Source organism: Neoarius graeffei, chromosome 2 (assembly GCF_027579695.1).
Source record: "Neoarius graeffei isolate fNeoGra1 chromosome 2, fNeoGra1.pri, whole genome shotgun sequence".
In the NCBI taxonomy this organism is placed as follows: domain Eukaryota; kingdom Metazoa; phylum Chordata; class Actinopteri; order Siluriformes; family Ariidae; genus Neoarius; species Neoarius graeffei.
The window spans coordinates 44,869,972-44,892,273 of NC_083570.1; the positions used below are offsets into that span (position 1 = coordinate 44,869,972).

The following is a 22,302-nucleotide window of genomic DNA, read 5'->3' on the forward strand; positions in this document are numbered from 1 at the left end:
TGTTTTATGGCGTATTCACACCTACATTGTTTGGTCCGGACCAAACGAACCAAATTTCCCTTGGTCCGGACCTTTTGGGTTGGTCTGAATACAAACCACCGAACTCTGGTCCGGACCAAACAAGCGGACCGAGACCGAGCTGCAAGGTCGGACTTGGTCCGGACCAAAGGAACCCTGGTGCGGATCTTTTGGAGGTGTGAAAGCAGACCGGACCTAATCCGACAGTTTTGCTTTTTTGTACCTCGGGAGCTTCCGTCGTTTGTCGAGCATTATGGGAAACAGAGTCTTGACACTCCACCGCAAAGTGCAAACACTGTTTCGGTTGTCAAGGGAACCTTACAACAGTCGTTCAGTCATTCAGACCAGTGGTAGGCTAGACTACAGAGTACAAAAAACGAGTAGGGGGCAAACGTGGGCCGAGGAAGAAACGCGTACCCTTGTGGATATATGGGCAGATGTCCACATATCTGAGCTTTTGGAGAGAACACACAAAAATGCCGACGTGTTTGCTGTATTCAGTGAGAAAATGAAGGAGAAGGGGTTCACGCGCTCCCCAGAACAATGTTGGCTAGAAACTCCGTCAGACCTACATTAAAATCAGGGACATTCTTTCAAAAAGTGGCGGTACTAGCGACGCAAAAAGGAAATTCATCTATTGCGTGAAGAGCCAGAACTGTCACAACATGATGTGCGCTCATCAGCGCTATCCTCCGTAGCCGCCTTGCCCTTTGTCGTCATCGTTGATAAATTACTTGTACAACAGCATAGTAATCGCACAATTGTGAAAACAGTAAAAACTGGAAAAAACATATAGCTTTGATGACATTAAAAAGAATAACAGCACGGAAAGCCTCCATGACTACTTTTGAACTTAACGCTTTGCGCGCGTGTCGTCTCTGACCAATAGCTGAACGACCTCAGGGCGCGTGGCTTTGTTGACAGGTTTTGGTCCGCTTACTAAAATGTACAGTGTGACAGCGAACCGCACCAAAATGAAAAAAAAAACAAACATTTGGTTCGGACCAAAGCAAGTGAACTATCGAACTATCCTGGTCTGAATACACCCTTAATGTTTGAATGTTGAAATGGGAAAAAAAATAAACTTGTTGCAATGCTACACGTGTCGTCAACTTGATTCAAGATAGTCTCTGGGCTCGTATCTAGAGTATTTTACAAAAGGAGAATCTTTTAAGCTAGTAATGCTTAGTTGTAGAATTTAACAATCCTAATATTAGTATATTTATCTTAAATTCAGTTTTTACTGCTAAGACTTTGTCATGAATTTAAGTGAAATACCCTTAAAATGAAATAAATAAAAATGACTTGAATGGCTAAATGTAAGAAGTACGATCTTGTTATAAGAACTATTTTGATTATTTTGAGTTAATCAGATCTTGCATAATAAGTTCCCCAATCTTATTTTGGAATTATTTCATCTAAAAACAGGTTAGATTTTTCATCTTACTTTAAGAAATCTTACCAAGTCAAATTTGGCTAGTTCCATTGGCAGATTTTTTTCACCTGATTCAAGCAAATATGCTTTGTTTTAATCTTTTATTTCTTATTTTTGAAAGGCCATTTTTTGCAGTGTGTGTTGGAACGGTGTGCCGGACATCTCGAGCAGTCAGTGGATGTGGAACTCACGTGCGTCCCGATGCTGATGACCAGGTGCTTCTCCACCTCAGGACTGGCTAAACAGAACCAGCACGGTCCGGTAGGCTGAGCTGAGGTCAGCAAGACAGAGCAAAGAAACAACAAACAGATTGTGAGAAGGAAAAATCTAAACATTTTTACTCTCGCCTTGTTCGAGTGGCAGATAATTTTGCTCATTTTAAGCATTTATTTCTGGAAAGAAGCAACATGAGCTACCAATAGAGTAAAAAAAAAAATGAAATAAAAAAAAAAGACTAGAAAGTCAGTTTATAAATCTTATATTTAGTTTGCCACAAACTTATAACAGGAAATACCACATCCACATGATTCTATTCAAGATATTTTCACTTGCTCAGATGTCATGTCTTTGCATACGTCCTACCGTTCTCTCTAGCGCTGTCTCCAAAAAATAAATAAAAATCTGATGCTCCCAATCACAGGATGTAGTGAACTGTAAGTGATTATTAACAATTAAGAGTTTTCAGCGAAACCATGATTTTTTTTTTTAATGAAAACCTTCTCAGATGTGATTCGGCTTCCAGCATTTGTTTTGAAGAACTGACTCAAAGAATCAACTCCTATTGCACAGGACACATGACTGCACACCACACGCACAAGTGCCCCCCCCCCAGGCTAGAAAGTAGAAAATATTCATTCCATGGTATACAGAAATTCGTTTAGCCTGTAGTCCTGCTGCAGCAGTGGGTTAATGGAAGGAGGAGGAACAGGAGGAGAAGAGGAAGAAGAGGAGGAAGAGAAGAAGGACAAAGAAAAGGAGAAAGGAGTGGAAGGAAGAGAAAGAAGAGGGGAGGAAATAAGGAAGAGAAGGAGAAAGAGGAGGAGGAAGAGAATAAGGAAGAGGGGAAGGAGGAGAAAGAAAAGGAGAAAGGAGGAGTGGAAGGAAGAGGAGAAAGAAGAAGAGGAGGAGGAAGAGGAGAAAGGAGAAGGAAGAAAAGGAAGAAGAGAAGGAGGAAAAAGAGAAGAAAGGGAGGAAGGGGAAGAAGAGGAGAAAGAAAAGGAGAAGGAGGAAAGGGAAGAAGGAAGAAGAAAAGGAGAAAGGAGGAGAAGAAGGAAAAGAAGAAGGAGGAAGGGGAAGAAGGAGGAAAGGGAAGAAGGAAGAAGAAAAGGAGAAAGGAGGAGAAGGAAAGGGAGGAGGAGGAAGGGGAAGAAAAGGAGGAGAAGGAAGAGGAGAAGGAGGAAAGGAAGAAGAAAAGGAGAAAGGGGAAGAAGGAGGAAGAAAAGGAGGAGGAGGAAAGGGAAGAAGGAAGAAGAAAAGGAGAAAGGAGGAGAAGAAGGAAGAGGAGAAGGAGGAAAGGGAAGAAGGAAGAAGAAAAGGAGAAAGGAGGAGAAGAAGGAAGAGGAGAAGGAGGAAAGGGAAGAAGGAAGAAGAAAAGGAGAAGGGAGGAGAAGAAGGAAGAGGAGAAGGAGGAAAGGGAAGAAGGAAGAAGAAAAGGAGAAAGGAGGAGAAGAAGGAAGAGAAGGAGAAAGGAGGAGAGGGAAGAAGAAGAAAAGGAGGAGAAGGAAGAGGAGAAGGAGGAAAGGGAAGAAGGAAGAAGAAAAGGAGGAGAAGGAAGAGGAGAAGGAGGAAAGGGAAGAAGGAAGAAGAAAAGGAGAAAGGAGGAGAAGAAGGAAGAGGAGAAGGAGGAAAGGGAAGAAGGAAGAAGAAAAGGAGAAAGGAGGAGGAGGAAGAAAAGGAGGAGAAGGAAGAGGAGAAGGAAGAAGAAAAGGAGAAAGGAGAAGAAGGAAAAGGAGAAGGAGGAAGGGGAAGAAGGAGGAAGAAAAGGAGGAGAAGGAAGAGGAGAAGGAGGAAAGGGAAGAAGGAAGAAGAAAAGGAGAAAGGAGGAGAAGAAGGAAGAGGAGAAGGAGGAAAGGGAAGAAGGAAGAAGAAAAGGAGAAGAAGGAAGAGGAGAAGGAGGAAAGGGAAGAAGGAAGAAGAAAAGGAGAAGGAAGAGGAGAAGGAGGAAAGGGAAGAAGGAAGAAGAAAAGGAGAAAGGAGGAGATGAAGGAAGAGGAAGGAGTAAGGAGGAGAAGAAGGAAAAGGAGAAGGAAAAAGAGGAGGAAGAGAAGGAAGAGGAGATTAAGGATAACAAAAACAACTTTGGATTAAAGGTCTCACCCTCCACATTTCACCAACACGGCTGTGCGTTTGGGAATTTGGTTTTCTTGGTGAAAAACAAACCCAACAGTCGATAAAGAGCAGATCATCCTGGAGCATTTATTTAGGAAAGTATATGAAACTCAACACTTACTGAAGCCTGAAACACAGTGCGAGTGTCGTGTACGTGAAGAACAGTCCGGTAAACGAGACACTGCACACTAATGCCACTATTCATTTCACCACATTATTTCGATCAGTGGAAGCTGCGTTGCGAAAGAGCTCAAGATCTCTCAGGGTAAGATCGAGATTCATATGAATTAAATCAATCCCATCAGCTTCATGTCATGCTTTAGGACTAACAGGGCTGTGAGTGATGAGCAGATACGACTCACGGGGTCTGCGAGGGCGTTTGGGCTGAACGGATCCGTCTCCCTCTGACGGCCTCCTCCTCCCTGCATCCTGACGCTGCTGCTGCTGATGCTGCGGCTTCTTCTGGCCCAGATCGAAGAAGAACTGAGAAGCCGGTTCCTCCTGCTCGACACACAGGTTCAACAGAGAATGACAAAACTCTAACCTCTGCTCACGTGTCTCTACGCAGGAGTTTTTCCCGCCAGAATACAGTGCGCTAAGTGGGCAAGCGGAACAGCTTAATATCCGCGTCGGGCATCAGAGCGCTGGAGTTTTGGCATGAAAGGTGAAGGTTTATTACCTTCATACACAGGTTTACATCCCAGAGAAAAACTGCATCCTGTCTGTGATGCTGGAAACAAACACACACCTCTCCAGCAGCTGCAGATGGAAACGGCTTCTCCTTTTTACCCTCCTTCATTGGTTTCCCATACGGATTCTCAGTGACATCCTCAGGCTGTTTGACCAGCGCTGCTGCGTCTATACTTTTCATCGGGACAATATTGAACGCGTACAAGTACTAAAAGAGAGCACACGTGCAACATTTCTGTCTGTACATCTCCCAACTCAGCCTTGCAACTCGAATACGAAGAACTTCAGAGTTAATGAGTCAAAATACAGAAATACATGGCCTACCTTTTTCTTCCCAGGGTTGTTAACGGTTGCTAGCGCAATGAATCTACTGGCATGCTGTGCCTTCTCCTGAAGAACCATATGGTTTCTGTGCGATTCAATGAATAGGAAGTACATGAATAGAAAATCCTTCAACATGATCAAGAAGAGAAAGGGGGGGGAATCAATCAATCAAGAGCGGCGGCTACAATTATCGACACCTTAACGATCTTCTGGCCATTACAAAAGTAGAAAAGACTTTCGATACGTAAATTGTGCATGAATAATTACTCAAACTTCCACTGGAAAAAAAAAAGTCGATTCCCGATTACTTAGTAACACCTTTGTCCACCGTTATCCACACCTTTGTCCACAGCAGTGGTGGCTGGTAGTCTTTCAAATAGGGGAGGCTGGTCGGTTACGAGATTTCCAGATTTTAAAAGAAAAAAGGAAAAAAACACATCAATTTTGCCCATACTCTTGCCTCTGATCTGGCTGATTGTTGGCAGGGTCACAAACTGTGAAATAACAGGTTCTTTTGGCCCATTAGCCTACTGTCCAATATACATGATGGTGGTGTTGGGGGGGGAGGGGTATATTTTAACATTTTATATTTTAAAATTGTGGCATGTTGTTTAAAAATTGATCATTATTGAAAGCAGCTCTTTGTCAGGAACCTCAGCAGTAACAGCAGAGTGTTCTGGAATAGGCACAAGCACTGACCTTGGGGAGCCAAACATAGAGCTGGGTGCCACACATTTCATTCAATGACACTTTCCCTATATTTTACTTATTTTGACTGAGAAATGTTTTATTGACAATTTTGATAACCCTTCACTTTTAATCCAGGTCTGTAGTGTGAAATGTTCTCGGCTGTGTTTTTGTTTAAAAATGTTTTCCAAATTGTAGCTGTGTTTAATTCATATCCAGAGAAATATATATTCCAATATAATATACTCAGCATAAACATTTTAAATAGATTCTATATTTTTGGTCCATCCATCACGGTGGTGTAGTGGTTAGCGCTGTCGCCTCACAGCAAGAAGGTCCTGGGTTCGAACCCCGGGTCCGGCGAGGGCCTTTCTGTGTGGAGTTTGCATGTTCTCCCCGTGTCCGCGTGGGTTTCCTCCGGGTGCTCCGGTTTCCCCCACAGTCCAAAGACATGCAGGTTAGGTTAACTGGTGACTCTAAATTGACCGTAGGTGTGAATGTGAGTGTGAATGGTTGTCTGTGTCTATGTGTCAGCCCTGTGATGACCTGGCGACTTGTCCAGGGTGTACCCCGCCTTTCGCCCGTAGTCAGCTGGGATAGGCTCCAGCTTGCCTGCGACCCTGTAGAAGGATAAAGCGGCTAGAGATAATGAGATGAGATGGTCCATCCATGACATATTACTAAAGTAGCCTATTTACTGTTGTTGATGTGGATCACTTGCTGTTAGCCAATTCACTTTCTCGTACCAGGAGAGCTGAAAGGAACGAGTATTATTCCCTACCTTTTTCACCAAGTCAATTTGAGGCGTTGGTCTACCCTGCTCTTTAATTTTAATTTTTTCCTCGAAAGGAAGACTGGCAAATGGCTTCGCCAAAATTAAATCAACAATGCTTGGCATCCGTGCGCAGCTTTCTTGCTAGCTGACTAGCCCCCTCAAGTTCAAGTTCAGTCACTCAAATAAACGAAATTTCTGGAACTAAGATAGCGAACTTGACAACACTATACTTACACTTTATTTACAATGAAAATATATACAAACTAAAAAAGCTGGTAGAAACCGTATGTAATGAATGAAATCGAAATGTAAGCTGATCTCTTACAATACACCACAGCACTTGCGAATCCGCATGGGACTGAACTGAAATTCACCGCTGCCTGTCTATATTTGAAACGAGCTGTCAATCAAAGAAAACATCCGGCCGCTTTCACCAATCACCAGTCTCCTCGCAGAAACTGCCATGTCCCTCCCACTGTGAGGCTCGGAGTCCAGTGGGTGGGCATTTTCGCAGAATTTGTCCAATAATCGTCTTGCATTTTGAGATTGAAAGCGCATAGCTCCCAAATGCCATTGAACTCCACTGAGGCTGGGCTGCATAGCGCTGTCACGAGGGGGAAAAACTCACGCGCACATTAGGCGAACTGGGGGAAGTTATAACGGAATGATTTCGCACTGTAGTTGGGTTGAGCACATATATTTCTATGATTCTGGATCTGAAATATCAATGTTATAAGGTCGGCTATAACATAAGCCTAGCGCAATTCATCCTACACGATGTTCGTCATTTTTAGAGGAGGCTGAGCCTCCCTCGTTGTCTTAGAGCAATCGCCCGTGGTCCACCGTTATCGACACCTTTGTCCACCATTAGACATCCAGAGGATTATTTATTCAAAAAAATAATCGGTATGTGGTATTAATTAAAAAACAAAAAAAAAAACAAAAAAAAAAAAAAACAGTTTTTACATGGACATAAATTTAGTACAAAGTATCTTTTATATAAATATATGGATGTCTGTGTTTACGTAAATGAGGAAGTAATTCTAATGTTTGTGAACAAAGGAACTGATAATGTTTAACCGGTCAGAAAATCTTTTTGTTCCACTTTCTAAGTATTTTCGTAGATCACATTTTGTTAATCATTCGTTGTTGTTTGTATTCATTTCTAGTTTTGTAGTTTAACAATAAATGTCAACAGGCAACTGATATTGTAACCACATGAACATCCAGGGCAAAGGTCGCACGTCATTCCTCGAACCAATATAAAATGTCTGCTGATATTGTAATATGTGGTTGATATTTACAACAAATTGCAAAAAAATATTTTCTGAATGGAATAGAAAAATCTGAATATTTCAAGCGTGTAATGTTTTTTTATATGCTAGGAATTTAATTCTGCTCCAATTCTATTTATTGCAATCGGATTCCAAATACTCTATAAACATTCCATTCTGTCCTGGATCAGAGAAAAAAAATATCATAAATCACAGCACTTTTTTTTTTTTTAATTTTTTTAAAAGTACTTCATCTACTTCAACAACGTTACACAAAGATCGATCCGTAACAGTTGTAAATGTCCCTTAATTCCACAGGGTGTCGATAATGGTGGACACCGGTGAAAGTGATCGCTATTATCGACACCTCACGTGATTCTCAAACACGCGTTTAGATACAAAACAGCGACTGTCAAATGAAAGAGTAAGAAACAAAATAGGTTTCGACAAGGAGATCATGAAATATCTGAATTTGACCAGTAAAAACACGTCCATGATCTTTCCACCATGCTTACCTGCGATGAGAACATCCGGGTTTTCCTCAAATTGCTGATCGTGCTGAAAAAAAAAATTCCATCTCAGGTAACGAGCTGCGTCATCAGACGACAAGATCGAAGGGTGAGGCGGGTCTTCCGGTTGATTAATTAACCAATAATAACTGTTGGAACTGAAACTCACCTTTGTAAAATTGCTTTTTATTGGTAAATCTGAAAAGGTATCGATAATTGTAGCCGCCGCTCTAGTATCAGAATAACAAAAGGAAAAAGGGGAAAAAATGTTTTGTTTTTTTTTTAAATCAAATCATCAGACATCCAAAAGTCAGACCTGTACGGCAGTCGTTCATAATAAACTCCTTCCAATCCAGCGAAGTGGTAGCGAGGCTTCAGCTTTTCAGCCAGACTGCCAATGGAGGAAACGCCACAAAACTTTGTATCAACTTCCTAAAACCAAAATGAAGACATTAGTATGAAAAAAAGATTAGTGAAAGAGATATTGAAAGCCATAACAGAATTTTTTTTAAGCAGAAGGGACTTGCCGGGTTGTTCCCATACTGCCACACTCCCCGGGGCCACTGTGAGGTCAGAAGGATGTCAACCCCTTTAAACTTAGAGTTCGACACCAGGGGAGTGACGAGGGCTGTGAGATCTTTCGGGGTGAAACAGTGCGCAGGCGCCGGTTCCTGCCGAGCCTCTCTACCACTGACGTACACGACCTGCAGGCCTGACGCTCCTGTGAAAACACCTCTTCGCCCTGAAACCCACACAATCCTGGCAGTTAATCATTTATAGGACCAGACTGTAGTGTTTTACTCGCCTACTATCTCTTTTTATGACCCAACACTGGGCTCACTTGGTAGTTATTTTCATCCAAGTGATCTAAACGTCCACAAAAAAATGATCACGAGACGATTAGATATCCATCTGCAGTGTGGGAAATAAGGAATTTTAAGCAGATGGTCACAGGATAGACGAGTCTGAAATATTGTCCAAGTTTCAGCCTATTCGAATAATAGGCCTGAAACAATGCGGTCGGGGGTCCGGGGCCCGCCGTAGGGCACTGAGATGGCTTCTCAGCTATTTCCAGGCACATTTTTGTGATCTTCAAAGGCCAAATTACACTAGACATTAGTTGCTAATTACACTACAAACTGAATATAATTTACAAGAAAATGTCAGAAGATTCAAGAAAAACATGCTTAAAGTGCTGATGACACGTTTTTGACATCTTTGGCGATGTTTTATAACATAAAAAGTAATTCCCGATGATCCATATATTAATTCACGAAGGCTCCTATTTTACAAGTTATGATAAAAAACGCAGCTTTTTGGGCAAATTTGACGGGGCTGCAGCACCCAGGAGACGAAAGAGGAGGAGGAGCTATATGACGTCAGCGAAAGAACCTTCCTCCTAACTTACCAGTTTGTTGTTGATGCGACAGGTGTTCAGTTTGTCATTATTAGTATTATTATTATACATACACACACACACACATATTAGTTATTATGCCTTCGCGTTGTGTTGCCGGCTTTTGCTCCAAAACCCACAAGGATGGGGTAAGTTTATTCAAGTTTCCCAGAGATCCCGAGCTGCATGCGAAGTGGGTGAAGCAAGTCAGGCGCACTCGTGACAAGTGGGAGCCCTCACCAACATCCGTCCTGTGCTCTGAACACTTCGATTTGGATTGTTTTGACACCCTTCCCAGCTTAAAAGAATCTCTTGGGTGTTCAGTTCAGCACAAACGTGTGTTACTACCATCAGCAGTGCCTACACAGTGTTGCCAGATTGGGAGGTTTCCCGCCCAGTTGAGCGGTTTCAAGTGCATTTTGGTGGGTTTTGAACATATTTTGGGCTGGAAAACGTCAGCAGTATCTGTTGCCAGATACTGCTGAAGTTTTCCAGCCTAAAATATGTTCAAAACCCACCAAAATGCACTTGAAACCGCCCAACTGGGCGGGATTCCTCCCAATCTGGCAACACTGCCAGTATTCCGGAGGGGGTCTACTAGTAGCTATGCCGGATCCAAAGACAGTCCTCCTGTCAGAACGTGTGTTGTGAAACGACATAAGATAAAGGTACGTAGAGCTATAGATTCTACATGATAATCATAAATGTAATGATAAAGTCGGCGTGATATCAGTCATGTATTTGCTTGTGAAAGCTTGCGGCTTTCATGTAACTACCGCCTAGCAACGAGAGGCAAAGGGTAAAGAGGGTAGGCTATCATAGATTCTATTCGGAAGAGATCAACACAATTCTAGACTCCCAGAAGAGGAAGCGCTAGCACTAGAGAGTTCACCGGCGTTTTCATGCGCCATTTCCATTGAGTAGAACCAGAGTAGAACAGCCAGTGAACCGCAGCGTGTTCTCCCGCTGACGTCACAACATGGCCGCGAGCCACGGACCCAGTTTTCTTGCGCTGTGCAATTAAAAGTTGGATATTTGCGTAACAGCTTCTTTTCACGTAATTATAACAGAAATCTAACATGTTTGCCATGTTGTATAGTTTATTTAAGAAATTGCATAGAGTCATGTTCGTGTCATCAGCCCTTTAAAGTTATACTCAAGAAAACAGTCGTACACACAGGTCAGTTCCATGTCTAGAAAAAAAAAAGTATGGGGGGCCAAGGATGGTCCAGTTGGTTACAACTTACTGGGACTCATATATAGGTACTATAATAACACTCATCAAACATTATGTCAGCAATGACTATTTTTAAAGTGCATATCCTGGACCAATTTAGTTTTTTTTTTAATATGAAAGTATGTCCCTTTACACGCTCATCCAGAAGGGTAATTTTGCACAAGGCCATCTGTCTACAGCAGAAAAAAGTAAAATAACAAAACGCGTCTGGAAAAATCCCAAGGGCGTCTGGAGCCAGATTCGTGACGTCACCTGCGGAAGCGCCAGCAGGCTGCGCGAGCTTTGCACGGTTTCAGTGCACAGCCTGTGTAGACCAAGTTTAGCAGCGAGCGATTTTACATTGAAATATGGAATTGTCACCTGAGCGCAATGTTACTTCACCTTTGGATGAAGAATATAATGAGATGTCAGAATTGGGGCTTCATCTGTTTGGATTTGACGATGATTCAAGTAGTGAAGACGACGGAGACAACACCGGGGATGTAAATAAAACGGTCGTTTTCTCATAAGGCCAAGAAAAAATAATTGTTTGTTTCCTATTACATCTTGAAAAAAAAATAGGGTAGGTAGGTAGGTCTTTTTATTTTATTTTATTTTTTTTTAATCACACAAAATACCGGGTAGGTAGTTTTTTTTTTTTTAATAAATTTTAGGTGTGGGACAAACAGTGGCACATAGTGGGGAAGTGTCATTCTGTGACTCAACCATCCAGAACCAGGCCTAAGAAAACCAGTGAAGCTTGTGGAATACAGGATTCGGAGCCCATGGATAAAATATGGAGTGCTCGGACGCTTAAAGGAACTATAAACATAACTACAGATGTTGAACCTTAACTTTATTAGGAACACTATGTTGTGAACTTGTATGTTTAATATGAACACAAAGAACATCGTGATATCGATACCGCCGTTAGCCTGGGCGCTGTGTGTGTATACTGTTTGCATGACTCGTCCAGCGGAGGATGATAATGTTCGTAGAGTTCTTTTACAGTTGAAAACTTATAAAATGAACTTACTGTCTTACAATCTTCCGTGTGGTCGCAACCGATCACGGTAATCGAGAACACTTCGTTGGCCGCCATGATGCCTAGCGTTGTGTACAACACAAGCCGGAGTTTCCCGGAAAGAGGTCATGACGTCAGATTGAGGCCGTGAGAAATCAATGAGTGTTTCTTGTCCGATATATGCGTTTTAGAATTAGTCACTTGTCAGATCGACAATATTATGCAAACCGTAATGCAGATATTTTTTTTTTCCAAAATTTATTGTTGGTCGGCAAAAATACCTTTTTTTTTAAACATCTAACAAAAAAGTCTAGGGTCGGGGCATTTTTTAAACGGTCGGTCGGGTAACCGGAAACAATTATTTTTTCTTGGCCTAAACAAACCAGCGCTGACGTAGGATTCAGAGGGAGGCGTCCCGCACGCGACGTCACGAAAATCAATGTTTGCCGGGAAATCCAAATACCAAGTTTTTTCAGAGGCGGACCAATTCGCATCAAATGCCTCGATTTCAACTGAATTTTTCTGGTATTGCGCAAGGTAAAAAAAATTGCAGAGAATGCAGAATGTTACAGATATTTGACCAAAGTTTAATATAAAATAGGAGAATTACATTGATCTCGCTCCTAAATATACCCGTGATATGCACTTTAAACCACTACTCAGTGCAATTACTTCAAGTCTGTAATGATTAAAGGCATTTTTATACCTTTACTTCTCATGGTAATTATAATTAATATAATTAATATATAAATATTAAATAATATAATTAATTAAAATTCTTCAAGCCTGATTAAACCCCGAGTTTAGAGAGGGTTACAGAGACTACACTGCTTTTTCCATTATCCCAGTGAACATTTTCAGTGAACACTGAAAGGTGTCAGTGCCATACAGTCAACAAATTTCTGTGCATTATTCCTATGAAACTACCAAAATGGATACCATTAAAAGAATCAGTGATTGAATTTTTGGGTTCCTTTTGGAGAACACAAACCAAAAACATCATTTGGCATAACTACGGACACATTATTAAAGAACTGCAAAATTTTTGCCAGGTGATAAATGACTCATTTATCTCATCTCATTATCTCTAGCCGCTTTATCCTGTTCTACAGGGTCGCAGGCAAGCTGGAGCCTATCCCAGCTGACTACGGGCGAAAGGCGGGGTACACCCTGGACAAGTCGCCAGGTCATCACAGGGCTGACACATAGACACAGACAACCATTCACACTCACATTCACACCTACGGTCAATTTAGAGTCACCAGTTAACCTAACCTGCATGTTTTTGGACTGTGGGGGAAACCGGAGCACCCGGAGGAAACCCACGCGGACACGGGGAGAACATGCAAACTCCACACAGAAAGGCCCTCGCTGGCCACGGGGCTCGAACCCGGACCTTCTTGCTGTGAGGTGACAGCGCTAACCACTACACCACCGTGCCGCCCTGACTCCTTTATATGCATATATTAAATTAAGCAGAGATACTACATTATCATTTCATATCAATCTTATAGCACAAAATGCACTAGAAATGTGGGATTTTGTATGAAGTTATATGCAACCCCAATTCCAAAAAAGTTGGGACAAAGTACAAATTGTAAATAAAAACGGAATGCAATAATTTACAAATCTCAAAAACTGATATTGTATTCACAATAGAACATAGACAACATATCAAATGTCGAAAGTGAGACATTTTGAAATTTCATGCCAAATATTGGCTCATTTGAAATTTCATGACAGCAACACATCTCAAAAAAGTTGGGACAGGGGCAATAAGAGGCTGGAAAAGTTAAAGGTACAAAAAAGGAACAGCTGGAGGACCAAATTGCAACTCATTAGGTCAATTGGCAATAGGTCATTAACATGACTGGGTATAAAAGAGCATCTTGGAGTGGCAGCGGCTCTCAGAAGTAAAGATGGGAAGAGGATCACCAATCCCCCTAATTCTGCACCGACAAATAGTGGAGCAATATCAGAAAGGAGTTCGACAGTGTAAAACTGCAAAGAGTTTGAACATATCATCATCTACAGTGCATAATATCATCAAAAGATTCAGAGAATCTGGAAGAATCTCTGTGCGTAAGGGTCAAGGCTGGAAAACCATACTGGGTGCCCGTGATCTTCGGGCCCTTAGACGGCACTGCATCACATACAGGCATGCTTCTGTATTGGAAATCACAAAATGGACTCAGGAATATTTCCAGAGAACATTATCTGTGAACACAATTCACCGTGCCATCCGCCGTTACCAGCTAAAACTCTATAGTTCAAAGAAGAAGCCGTATCTAAACATGATCCAGAAGTGCAGACGTCTTCTCTGGGCCAAGGCTCATTTAAAATGGACTGTGGCAAAGTGGAAAACTGTTCTGTGGTCAGACGAATCAACATTTGAAGTTCTTTATGGAAATCAGGGACGCCGTGTCATTCGGACTAAAGAGGAGAAGGACGACCCAAGTTATCATCAGCGCTCAGTTCAGAAGCCTGCATCTCTGATGGTATGGGGTTGCATTAGTGCGTGTGGCATGGGCAGCTTACACATCTGGAAAGACACCATCAATGCTGAAAGGTATATCCAGGTTCTAGAGCAACATACGCTCCCATCCAGACGACGTCTCTTTCAGGGAAGACCTTGCATTTTCCAACATGACAATGCCAAACCACATACTGCATCAATTACAGCATCATGGCTGCGTAGAAGAAGGGTCCGGGTACTGAACTGGCCAGCCTGCAGTCCAGATCTTTCACCCATAGAAAACATTTGGCGCATCATAAAACGGAAGATACGACAAAAAAGACCTAAGACAGTTGAGCAACTAGAATCCTACATTAGACAAGAATGGGTTAACATTCCTATCCCTAAACTTGAGCAACTTGTCTCCTCAGTCCCCAGACGTTTACAGACTGTTGTAAAGAGAAAAGGGGATGTCTCACAGTGTCAAACATGGCCTTGTCCCAACTTTTTTGAGATGTGATGTCATGAAATTTAAAATCACCTAATTTTTCTCTTTAAATGATACATTTTCTCAGTTTAAACATTTGATATGTCATCTATGTTCTATTCTGAATAAAATATGGAATTTTGAAACTTCCACATCATTGCATTCCGTTTTTATTTACAATTTGTACTTTGTCCCAACTTTTTTGGAATCGGGGTTGTAGTTCAATGTACAGTGGAACAGTAGAACATGCCAAAACAGCCCTAATATGGACCAAAAAGGCATCAAAATAAAATGAAAGAATCAACATGGAAACAAAATTTAAAACAAGTGTTCTCTGTGGTGATCCAATGACATTAATGCAAACATACAGTAAGTTTAATACAAGAAACTTGACATTTTTTAAATACACCTGGATAACATCTTATTTCGCCAAATGTGTACCCTGAGTGAAAAAAATGCCGAAAAAAGTCTTTTATATTTTGCAGCCGTCTGTCATGCCAGTGCTGAGCCCAGCATTGTTCAGATGATTAACAAACTGTTTAAGTGCAAAACTTTTATTCATGCAGAAAATAACTATCGAAGATTCTCACCTAAACAGATTATGTTTTCGGCCAGTTCACATCCATCAGAGCTGGGGAAATATTTCACCGTCTCCTGGCTCGCAGCTCCCAGAATGTATGTGTGAATAGGAGCTGAAGTGTGAATAAAAGAAAAGAAATAAAACAAACATTCACTCCCAGACTCTGAAATGTGACACAAATGAGCTTTAAAGCTATAATACCTTTCTTAGCTCCAGACTTGTATCCATCCCACTCAGCTTCAGCCTCAGGAGACTTACCAAAGAAATCTCCAACACATAAGAGCAGCTGAAAAAGAAACATCAAGTGTGTCTTGGCCTCTTGGTTTCCTTCTCTGTGATGAGTAAAATATGCTGATATACAGTGGGGAAAATAAGTATTTGATACACTGCCGATTTTGCAAGTTTTCCCACTTACAAAGAATGGAGAGGTCTGTAATTTTTAATTGAAGGTACACTTCAACTGTGAGAGACAATCTAAAAAAAATAAATAAAATATATCCAGAAAATCACATTGTATGATTTTTATAAAATTAATTTGCGTTTTACTGCATGAAATAAGTATTTGAGACAATAGAAAAACAGAACTTAATATTTGGTTCGGGGTAGCACGGTGGTGTAGTGGTTAGCGCTGTCGCCTCACAGCAAGAAGGTCCGGGTTCGAGCCCCGTGGCCGGCGAGGGCCTTTCTGTGCGGAGTTTGCATGTTCTCCCCGTGTCCGCGTGGGTTTCCTCCGGGTGCTCCGGTTTCCCCCACAGTCCAAAGACATGCAGGTTAGGTTAACTGGTGACTCTAAATTGACCGTAGGTGTGAATGTGAGTGTGAATGGTTGTCTGTGTCTATGTGTCAGCCCTGTGATGACCTGGCGACTTGTCCAGGGTGTACCCCGCCTTTCGCCCGTAGTCAGCTGGGATAGGCTCCAGCTTGCCTGCGACCCTGTAGAACAGGATAAAGCGGCTAGAGATAATGAGATGAGATGAGAATATTTGGTACAGAAACCTTTGTTTACAATTACAAAGGTCAGATGGTTCCTGTAGTTCTTGACCAGGTTTGCACATACTGCAGCAGGGATTTTAGCCCTCTCCTCCATACAGATCTTCTCCAGATCTTTCAGGTTTCGGGGCTGTCGCTGGGCAACATGGAGTTTCAGCTCCCTCCAAAGATATTCTATTGGGTTCAGGTCTGGAGACTGGCTAGGCTGCTCCAGGACCTTGAAATGCTTCTTATGGAGCCACTCCTTAGTTGCCCTGGCTGTGTGTTTCAGGTCATTGTCATGCTGGAAGACCCAGCCATGACCCATCTTCAGTGCTCTTACTGAGGGAAGGAGGTTGTTGCCCAAAATCTCGTGATACACGGCCCCATCCATCCTCCCCTCAATACAGTGCAGTCGTCCTGTCCCCTTTGCAGAAAAGCACCCCCAAAGTATGACATTTCCACCCCCATGCTTCATGGTTGGGATGGTGTTCTTGGGGTTGTACTCATCCTTCTTCTTCCTCCGAACACGGCGAGTGGAGTTTATACCAAAAAGTCCTATTTTGGTCTCATCTGACCACATGACCTTCTCCCATGGATCATCCAGATGGTCACTGGCAAACTTCAGACGGACCTGGACATGTGCTGGCTTGAGTAGGGGGACCTTGTGCATGCTGCAGGATTTTAATCCATGACGGCATAGTGTGTTACTAATTGTAATCTTTGAGACTGTGGTCCCAGCTCTCTTCAGGTCATCGACCAGGTCCTCCCGTGTAGTTCTGGGCTGATCCCTCACCTTTCTCATGATCATTGATACCCCACAAGACAAGATCTTGCATGGAGCCCCAGACCGAGGGAGATTGACTGACAGTCATCTTGAGTTTCTTCCATTTTCTAATAATTGCGCCAACAGTAGGGTGCATCAGTTGCCCTCACTTTCATAAAATCTGATGCATTTTTGTTTGGGTGTTCCTTTTCACCAATAAAGACATCCTGTAAAATTTTTGACCGTATTCAAAAGTCTAATGTTGGCACCATGAGGTTCATTTTTTGCCAAAAAACGCTTATTTTATGTTTCCGCGTAAGGTTTGAATCACAATGTTGGACTCCATTTATTGATTTCTTGTGAGCCAGAGATCATGTTAAGAACCTTTGCAAGGGATTGAGAAGCATTAATGTGATTCATAATACATTTGTATTGTTTAAAAGTAGTTGAACAATGATTCAATGAACAGCTAAAACTCAAACTGTGCTTGATAATATATTTAGAATATGCACTAAAAATGTGGATCTAAGATATTTGGTATACTCTATAAGGTGCCATAATGTTTCATGAAAAGTGATCGAAATTTTGTCATAAAAGTCATAAAATAGCAGCTTTTTCTATAACTTTGAGCTCCTGGTGCCACCATTAAACTTTTGAATTTTGTCAAAATATTTCACCCAGTGTGTTTTCTTACCAAAAGGAACATAAAAACAAAAATGCATCATGATCGGAGGAACTTTTCATTTTTAGGGGGCAACTGATGCACCCTAGCCAACAGTTGTTGCCTTCTCACCAAACTGCTTGCCTGTTGTCCTGTAGCCCATCCCAGCCTTGTGCAGGTCTACAGTTTTGTCCCTGGTGTCCTTAGACAGGTCTTTGGTCTTGCCCCTGGTGGAGAGGTTGGAGTCTGATTGATTGATTGTGTGGACAGGGATCTTTTAGGTGGGGTTTACATTAGACCGTATCAGCGGATCATCAGATTAACGTTTTTAAAACGATTAGCGTGCACACAGCAACACCAATACACGATTCGCGTGCACACAGCAACACCAATACACGGATACGCTCGGCTCCGCAGGCATCCTGCGCTCCAAATCACTCCGCCCTGAACAGCGAGTGCCCTCTGGAGGGTGCGCACTCCGGCCCTGCGCAGCTCACAGAGCGCGCGAGTATAGCGCACGAGCAGTGATTCGGGACTGAGCCGCTGTGTGTGTGATCCCAGCGCATATCACTTACCACTTGCAAGTGGAAGGATGGCAAGCCTAAAGACAATCATAACTACACAATGGGCAGTATTTGCATCAGTATTTGCATCAGTATTTGCAGTATTTTCATACTTTTATACTCTTTAATGAAAGTTGATGCAAGGCGGAAGTCCACACCGTTTTTCAGCAGTCGCGTCACATGACCAACGCCAGCGAATCAGGAAGGTGGATGTCACAGTGACGTTGTCCAATGACGACGCCAGCTAGAGCTCAGCACAGCGTATCCGCGTATTCTCAATGTTTACACAGCACCGGACCAGACACGATCTGGATTGAATACATGGACCCTGGCGGATTCCCGTTTCCTGGCGTTTTAATGTAAACGGACAGTGCATCCGCGAAGAAAACGAGACAGATACGGTCTAATGTAAACTTGGCCTTAAACAGGTAATGAGTGGAGAATAGGAGGGCTTCTTAAAGAAAAACTAACAGGGCTGGGAGAGACAGAATTCTTGCTGGTTGGTAGGTGATCAAATACTTATTTCATGCAATAAAATGTAAATTAATTATTTAAAAATCATACAATGTGATTTTCTGGATTTTTTTTTTTAGATTCTGTCTCTCACAGTTGAAGTGTACACTACCGTTCAAAAGTTTGGGGTCACCCAGACAATTTTGTGTTTTCCATGAAAAGCCACACTTTTATTTCCCACCATAAGTTGTAAAATGAATAGAAAATATAGTCGAGACATTTTTCTGGCCATTTTGAGCATTTAATCGACCCCACAAATGTGATGCTCCAGAAACTCAATCTGCTCAAAGGAAGGTCAGTTTTATAGCTTCTCTAAAGAGCTCAACTGTTTTCAGCTGTGCTAACATGATTGTACAAGGGTTTTCTAATCATCCATTAGCCTTCTGAGGCAATGAGCAAACACATTGTACCATTAGAACACTGGAGTGAGAGTTGCTGGAAATGGGCCTCTATACACCTATGGAGATATTGCACCAAAAACCACACATTTGCAGCTAGAATAGTCATTTAGCACATTAGCAATGTATAGAGTGGATTTCTGATTAGTTTAAAGTGATCTTCATTGAAAAGAACAGTGCTTTTCTTTCAAAAATAAGGACATTTCAAAGTGACCCCAAACTTTTCAACGGTAGTGTATCTATGATAAAAATTACAGACCTGTGCATTCTTTGTAAGTGGGGAAAACTTGCAAAATCGGTAGTGAATCAAATCCTTATTTTCCCCACTGTAGACTTGTATACAGACTTACATCGAACTGTCCGCTCTTTTTTTGGATTGTGTTCACCCGGTTGAACAAAGCACTGATTCTGCCTTCGACATCACCGCAAACAAGGCTTAAAAAAAACAAAAATAAACCAATAAAGGTTGTATTAAACCGAATGGAAAGACAAGGACCAGCACGTGGCTTTTTACTCCAGTGCAGTCTCAATATTAGACAAACCGCGGCTTTAAAAGTCTTTATTAAACCTGAGGTTAAAAAAAACAAGTGAAAATGTTTTACAAATCAAACCTAAACTTACACTCTTAAAGGTTTCTCCTCCATTCCGTCAAAAAAACTCTGCTATAACCCGATTTGTTTATTTACAGCTTTGAAAAAGCACTAGTGTCCGTCGACATAATAACTCCGGGTGGAAACAAGAGAGCGAGGATTTGTTGTCCGGAATATTAGTGTTGGGATTTAACTGCTTCAGTACAGCATTTCAGAGAGAGAGAGAAAGAACGCACAAAATAAAGTAAACGAGAGGAAATCAGAATAAATAAACCATGCCATGAATAAAGTTCTGTGCACACGTAAGAGCTTCGTTGCTTTACACTTCACTGAGTCACTGTTTCCACCCGAGAGAAATATTTGAACGGACCAGTGTATCTCCAAGTATCTCAAAGTGTGATGTTTTCTGATTCCTTTGTTTGTTTGTTTGTTTTTGTACTTCTTTCTGTTAATATCTGATATCTATGTGTTTCCTTTAAATGATTGGCTTTGTTGTATTGCATTGTGTTGTTCTAATAAAGCATTCAAAAAAATTTCTGATTCCTTGTCTGTCTTACAAAAAAATTCAAAAGGAAGATAATGACAGAATTATTAGAAGTCTGCATGATGTTTTCTAAACAGGCTACTAAGTTGACACATTCTAATGTGTTCCTTAGAGGAGAAGAGCTTGATCTTGTTAATGAGTTAAAAGGGTGTCAAATAAAGTAAAATTCAACATTCACAATTTCAGGCAAATGAGGCCATTTCTCAACATGAACGCTGTTAAGATGTTTCTACATTCTATGATTTTCTCACATATTGAGTCTTCTTCTTCTGGCTGCTCCCGATTAGGGGTCGCCACAGTGGATCTTTCGTCTCCATTGCTCTCTGTCTTCCTCATCCTTCTCTACCACACCTGCCACTTTCATGTCCTCTCTCACCACATCCATGTATCTCCTCTTTGACCTTCCTCGTTTTCGTGTGCCTGGCAGCTCCATCCTCAACATTCTCCTTCCAACATGCTCTGCATCTCTTCTCAGGATGTGCCCAGACCATCTCAGTCTCATCTCTCTTAGCTTAATTCCCAAGCTCTCCACATGTGCTGTCCCTCTGATGTGCTCGTTCTTTATCCTGTCCAACCTCCCATCGCAAACCTGAACATCCTCAACTCCAACTTTGCCTCCTGTCTCTTCGTTAAGGGTACGGTCTCCAATCCAAACATCACAGCTGCTCTCACTACTGTCTTATACATCTTACCTTTCACTTTTGCTGGGACTTTCCTATCACAAATGACTCCCGAAATCCTCCAACTGCTCCACCCTGCCTGCACTCGCTTTCTCACCTCACTATCGCAGCCCCCATTTTCCTGCACAGTTGACCCCAGGTACTTGAATTCACCAACTTGCTTTATGTCAGCTCCTTGCATCTTCACTACACTCTCATCCCCATTCTCATTGATGCACATGTATTCTGTTTTGCTACTGCTCACCTTCACTCCTCTTTGTTCCAATGCATCCCTCCATCCCTCCAAACCCAACTCAACCTCCTTTCTACTTTCACCATATATCACAATATCACCTGCAAACATCATGTTCCATGGTGACTCTTGCCTCACTTTGTCCGTCAAGCTATCCATCACTATGGCAAACAAGAAAGGACTCAAAGCAGATCATTGATGGAGTCCCACCTTCACCTTGAACCATTCAATCGTTCCAACTGCACACCTCACTGCTCTCATACGTCTTGCAGCTCTCTAATATACTTCTCATTCATTCCACACTTTCTCATACAATACCATACCTCATCTCTCGGCACTCTGTCGTATGCCTTCTCCAGGTCTACAAACACACAGTGTAGCTTTCTCTGGCCTTCCCTGTACTTCTCCATTAACATTCTTAAAGCAAAAATTGCATCCGATGTGCTCTTCCTTGGCATAAACCCGTACTGCTGTTCACAGATTGCTACCTCTCTTCTCAATCTCGCCTCCAATACCCTTTCCCATAGCTTCATGGTGAGAGAAATAAATATGGATGTAAAATATAGTAAGGCTGAGGTTAAAAGTATAATCAAGACAGAAATAAGAAAGAAATGGCAGGAAGAGTGGGATAGAGGAAATAAGGGTCGATATTACTACAGCATTCAAAAGAAAGTAGGAGAAATGAGAGGAAGCAATAGAAATAAAAAGGAGGAAGACATATCAAGGATGACATTTGGTCACACTGGTCTGAACAGTACATTAAACATAATGGATAAACATGTTACGGTGGTGTAGTGGTTAGCACTGTCACCTCACAGCAAGAAGGTTCTGGGTTCGAGCCCAGTGGCCGAGAAAGGCCTTTCTGTGCGGAGTTTGCATGTTCTCCCCGTGTCTGTGTGGGTTTCCTCCGGGTGCTCCGGTTTCCCCCACAGTCCAAAGACATGCAGGTTAGGTTAACTGGTGACTCTAAATTGAGCGTAGGTGTGAATGTGAGTGTGAATGGTTGTCTGTGTCTATGTGTCAGCCCTGTGATGACCTGGCGACTTGTCCAGGGTGTACCCCGCCTTTCGCCCATAGCCAGCTGGGATAGGCTCCAGGTCGCCTGCGACCCTGTAGGTCAGGATAAGCGGCTACAGATAATGGATGGATGTAGCTAAACTGGTAAAATAATTATTTACACCTGCTTAT

At 42.1% G+C, this 22,302-nt stretch overlaps 1 protein-coding gene across 2 annotated transcripts in view; it reads right to left on the bottom strand.

Annotated features, from left to right (window-relative positions):
• The window catches only part of cwf19l1 (CWF19 like cell cycle control factor 1), a 40,804-nt gene extending 21,002 nt beyond the window's left edge, over window positions 1-19,802 (bottom strand). Inside the window, exons 1-10 of one of the 2 annotated variants that reach the window (XM_060914296.1) lie at window positions 19,690-19,802; window positions 19,419-19,503; window positions 15,400-15,484; window positions 15,209-15,310; window positions 8,568-8,782; window positions 8,357-8,472; window positions 4,796-4,880; window positions 4,530-4,679; window positions 4,144-4,282; window positions 1,645-1,724 (exon numbers count right to left, since the gene is read on the bottom strand). In XM_060914296.1, coding sequence (XP_060770279.1) covers window positions 1,645-1,724; window positions 4,144-4,282; window positions 4,530-4,679; window positions 4,796-4,880; window positions 8,357-8,472; window positions 8,568-8,782; window positions 15,209-15,310; window positions 15,400-15,484; window positions 19,419-19,503; window positions 19,690-19,712 — 1,080 coding nt within the window. In that variant the 5' untranslated portion in view covers window positions 19,713-19,802. The remainder of the gene's footprint in view (window positions 1-1,644; window positions 1,725-4,143; window positions 4,283-4,529; window positions 4,680-4,795; window positions 4,881-8,356; window positions 8,473-8,567; window positions 8,783-15,208; window positions 15,311-15,399; window positions 15,485-19,418; window positions 19,504-19,689) is intronic. The other variant, XM_060914297.1, reaches the window with a different exon arrangement.
• Window positions 19,803-22,302: the final 2,500 nt, after the last annotated feature.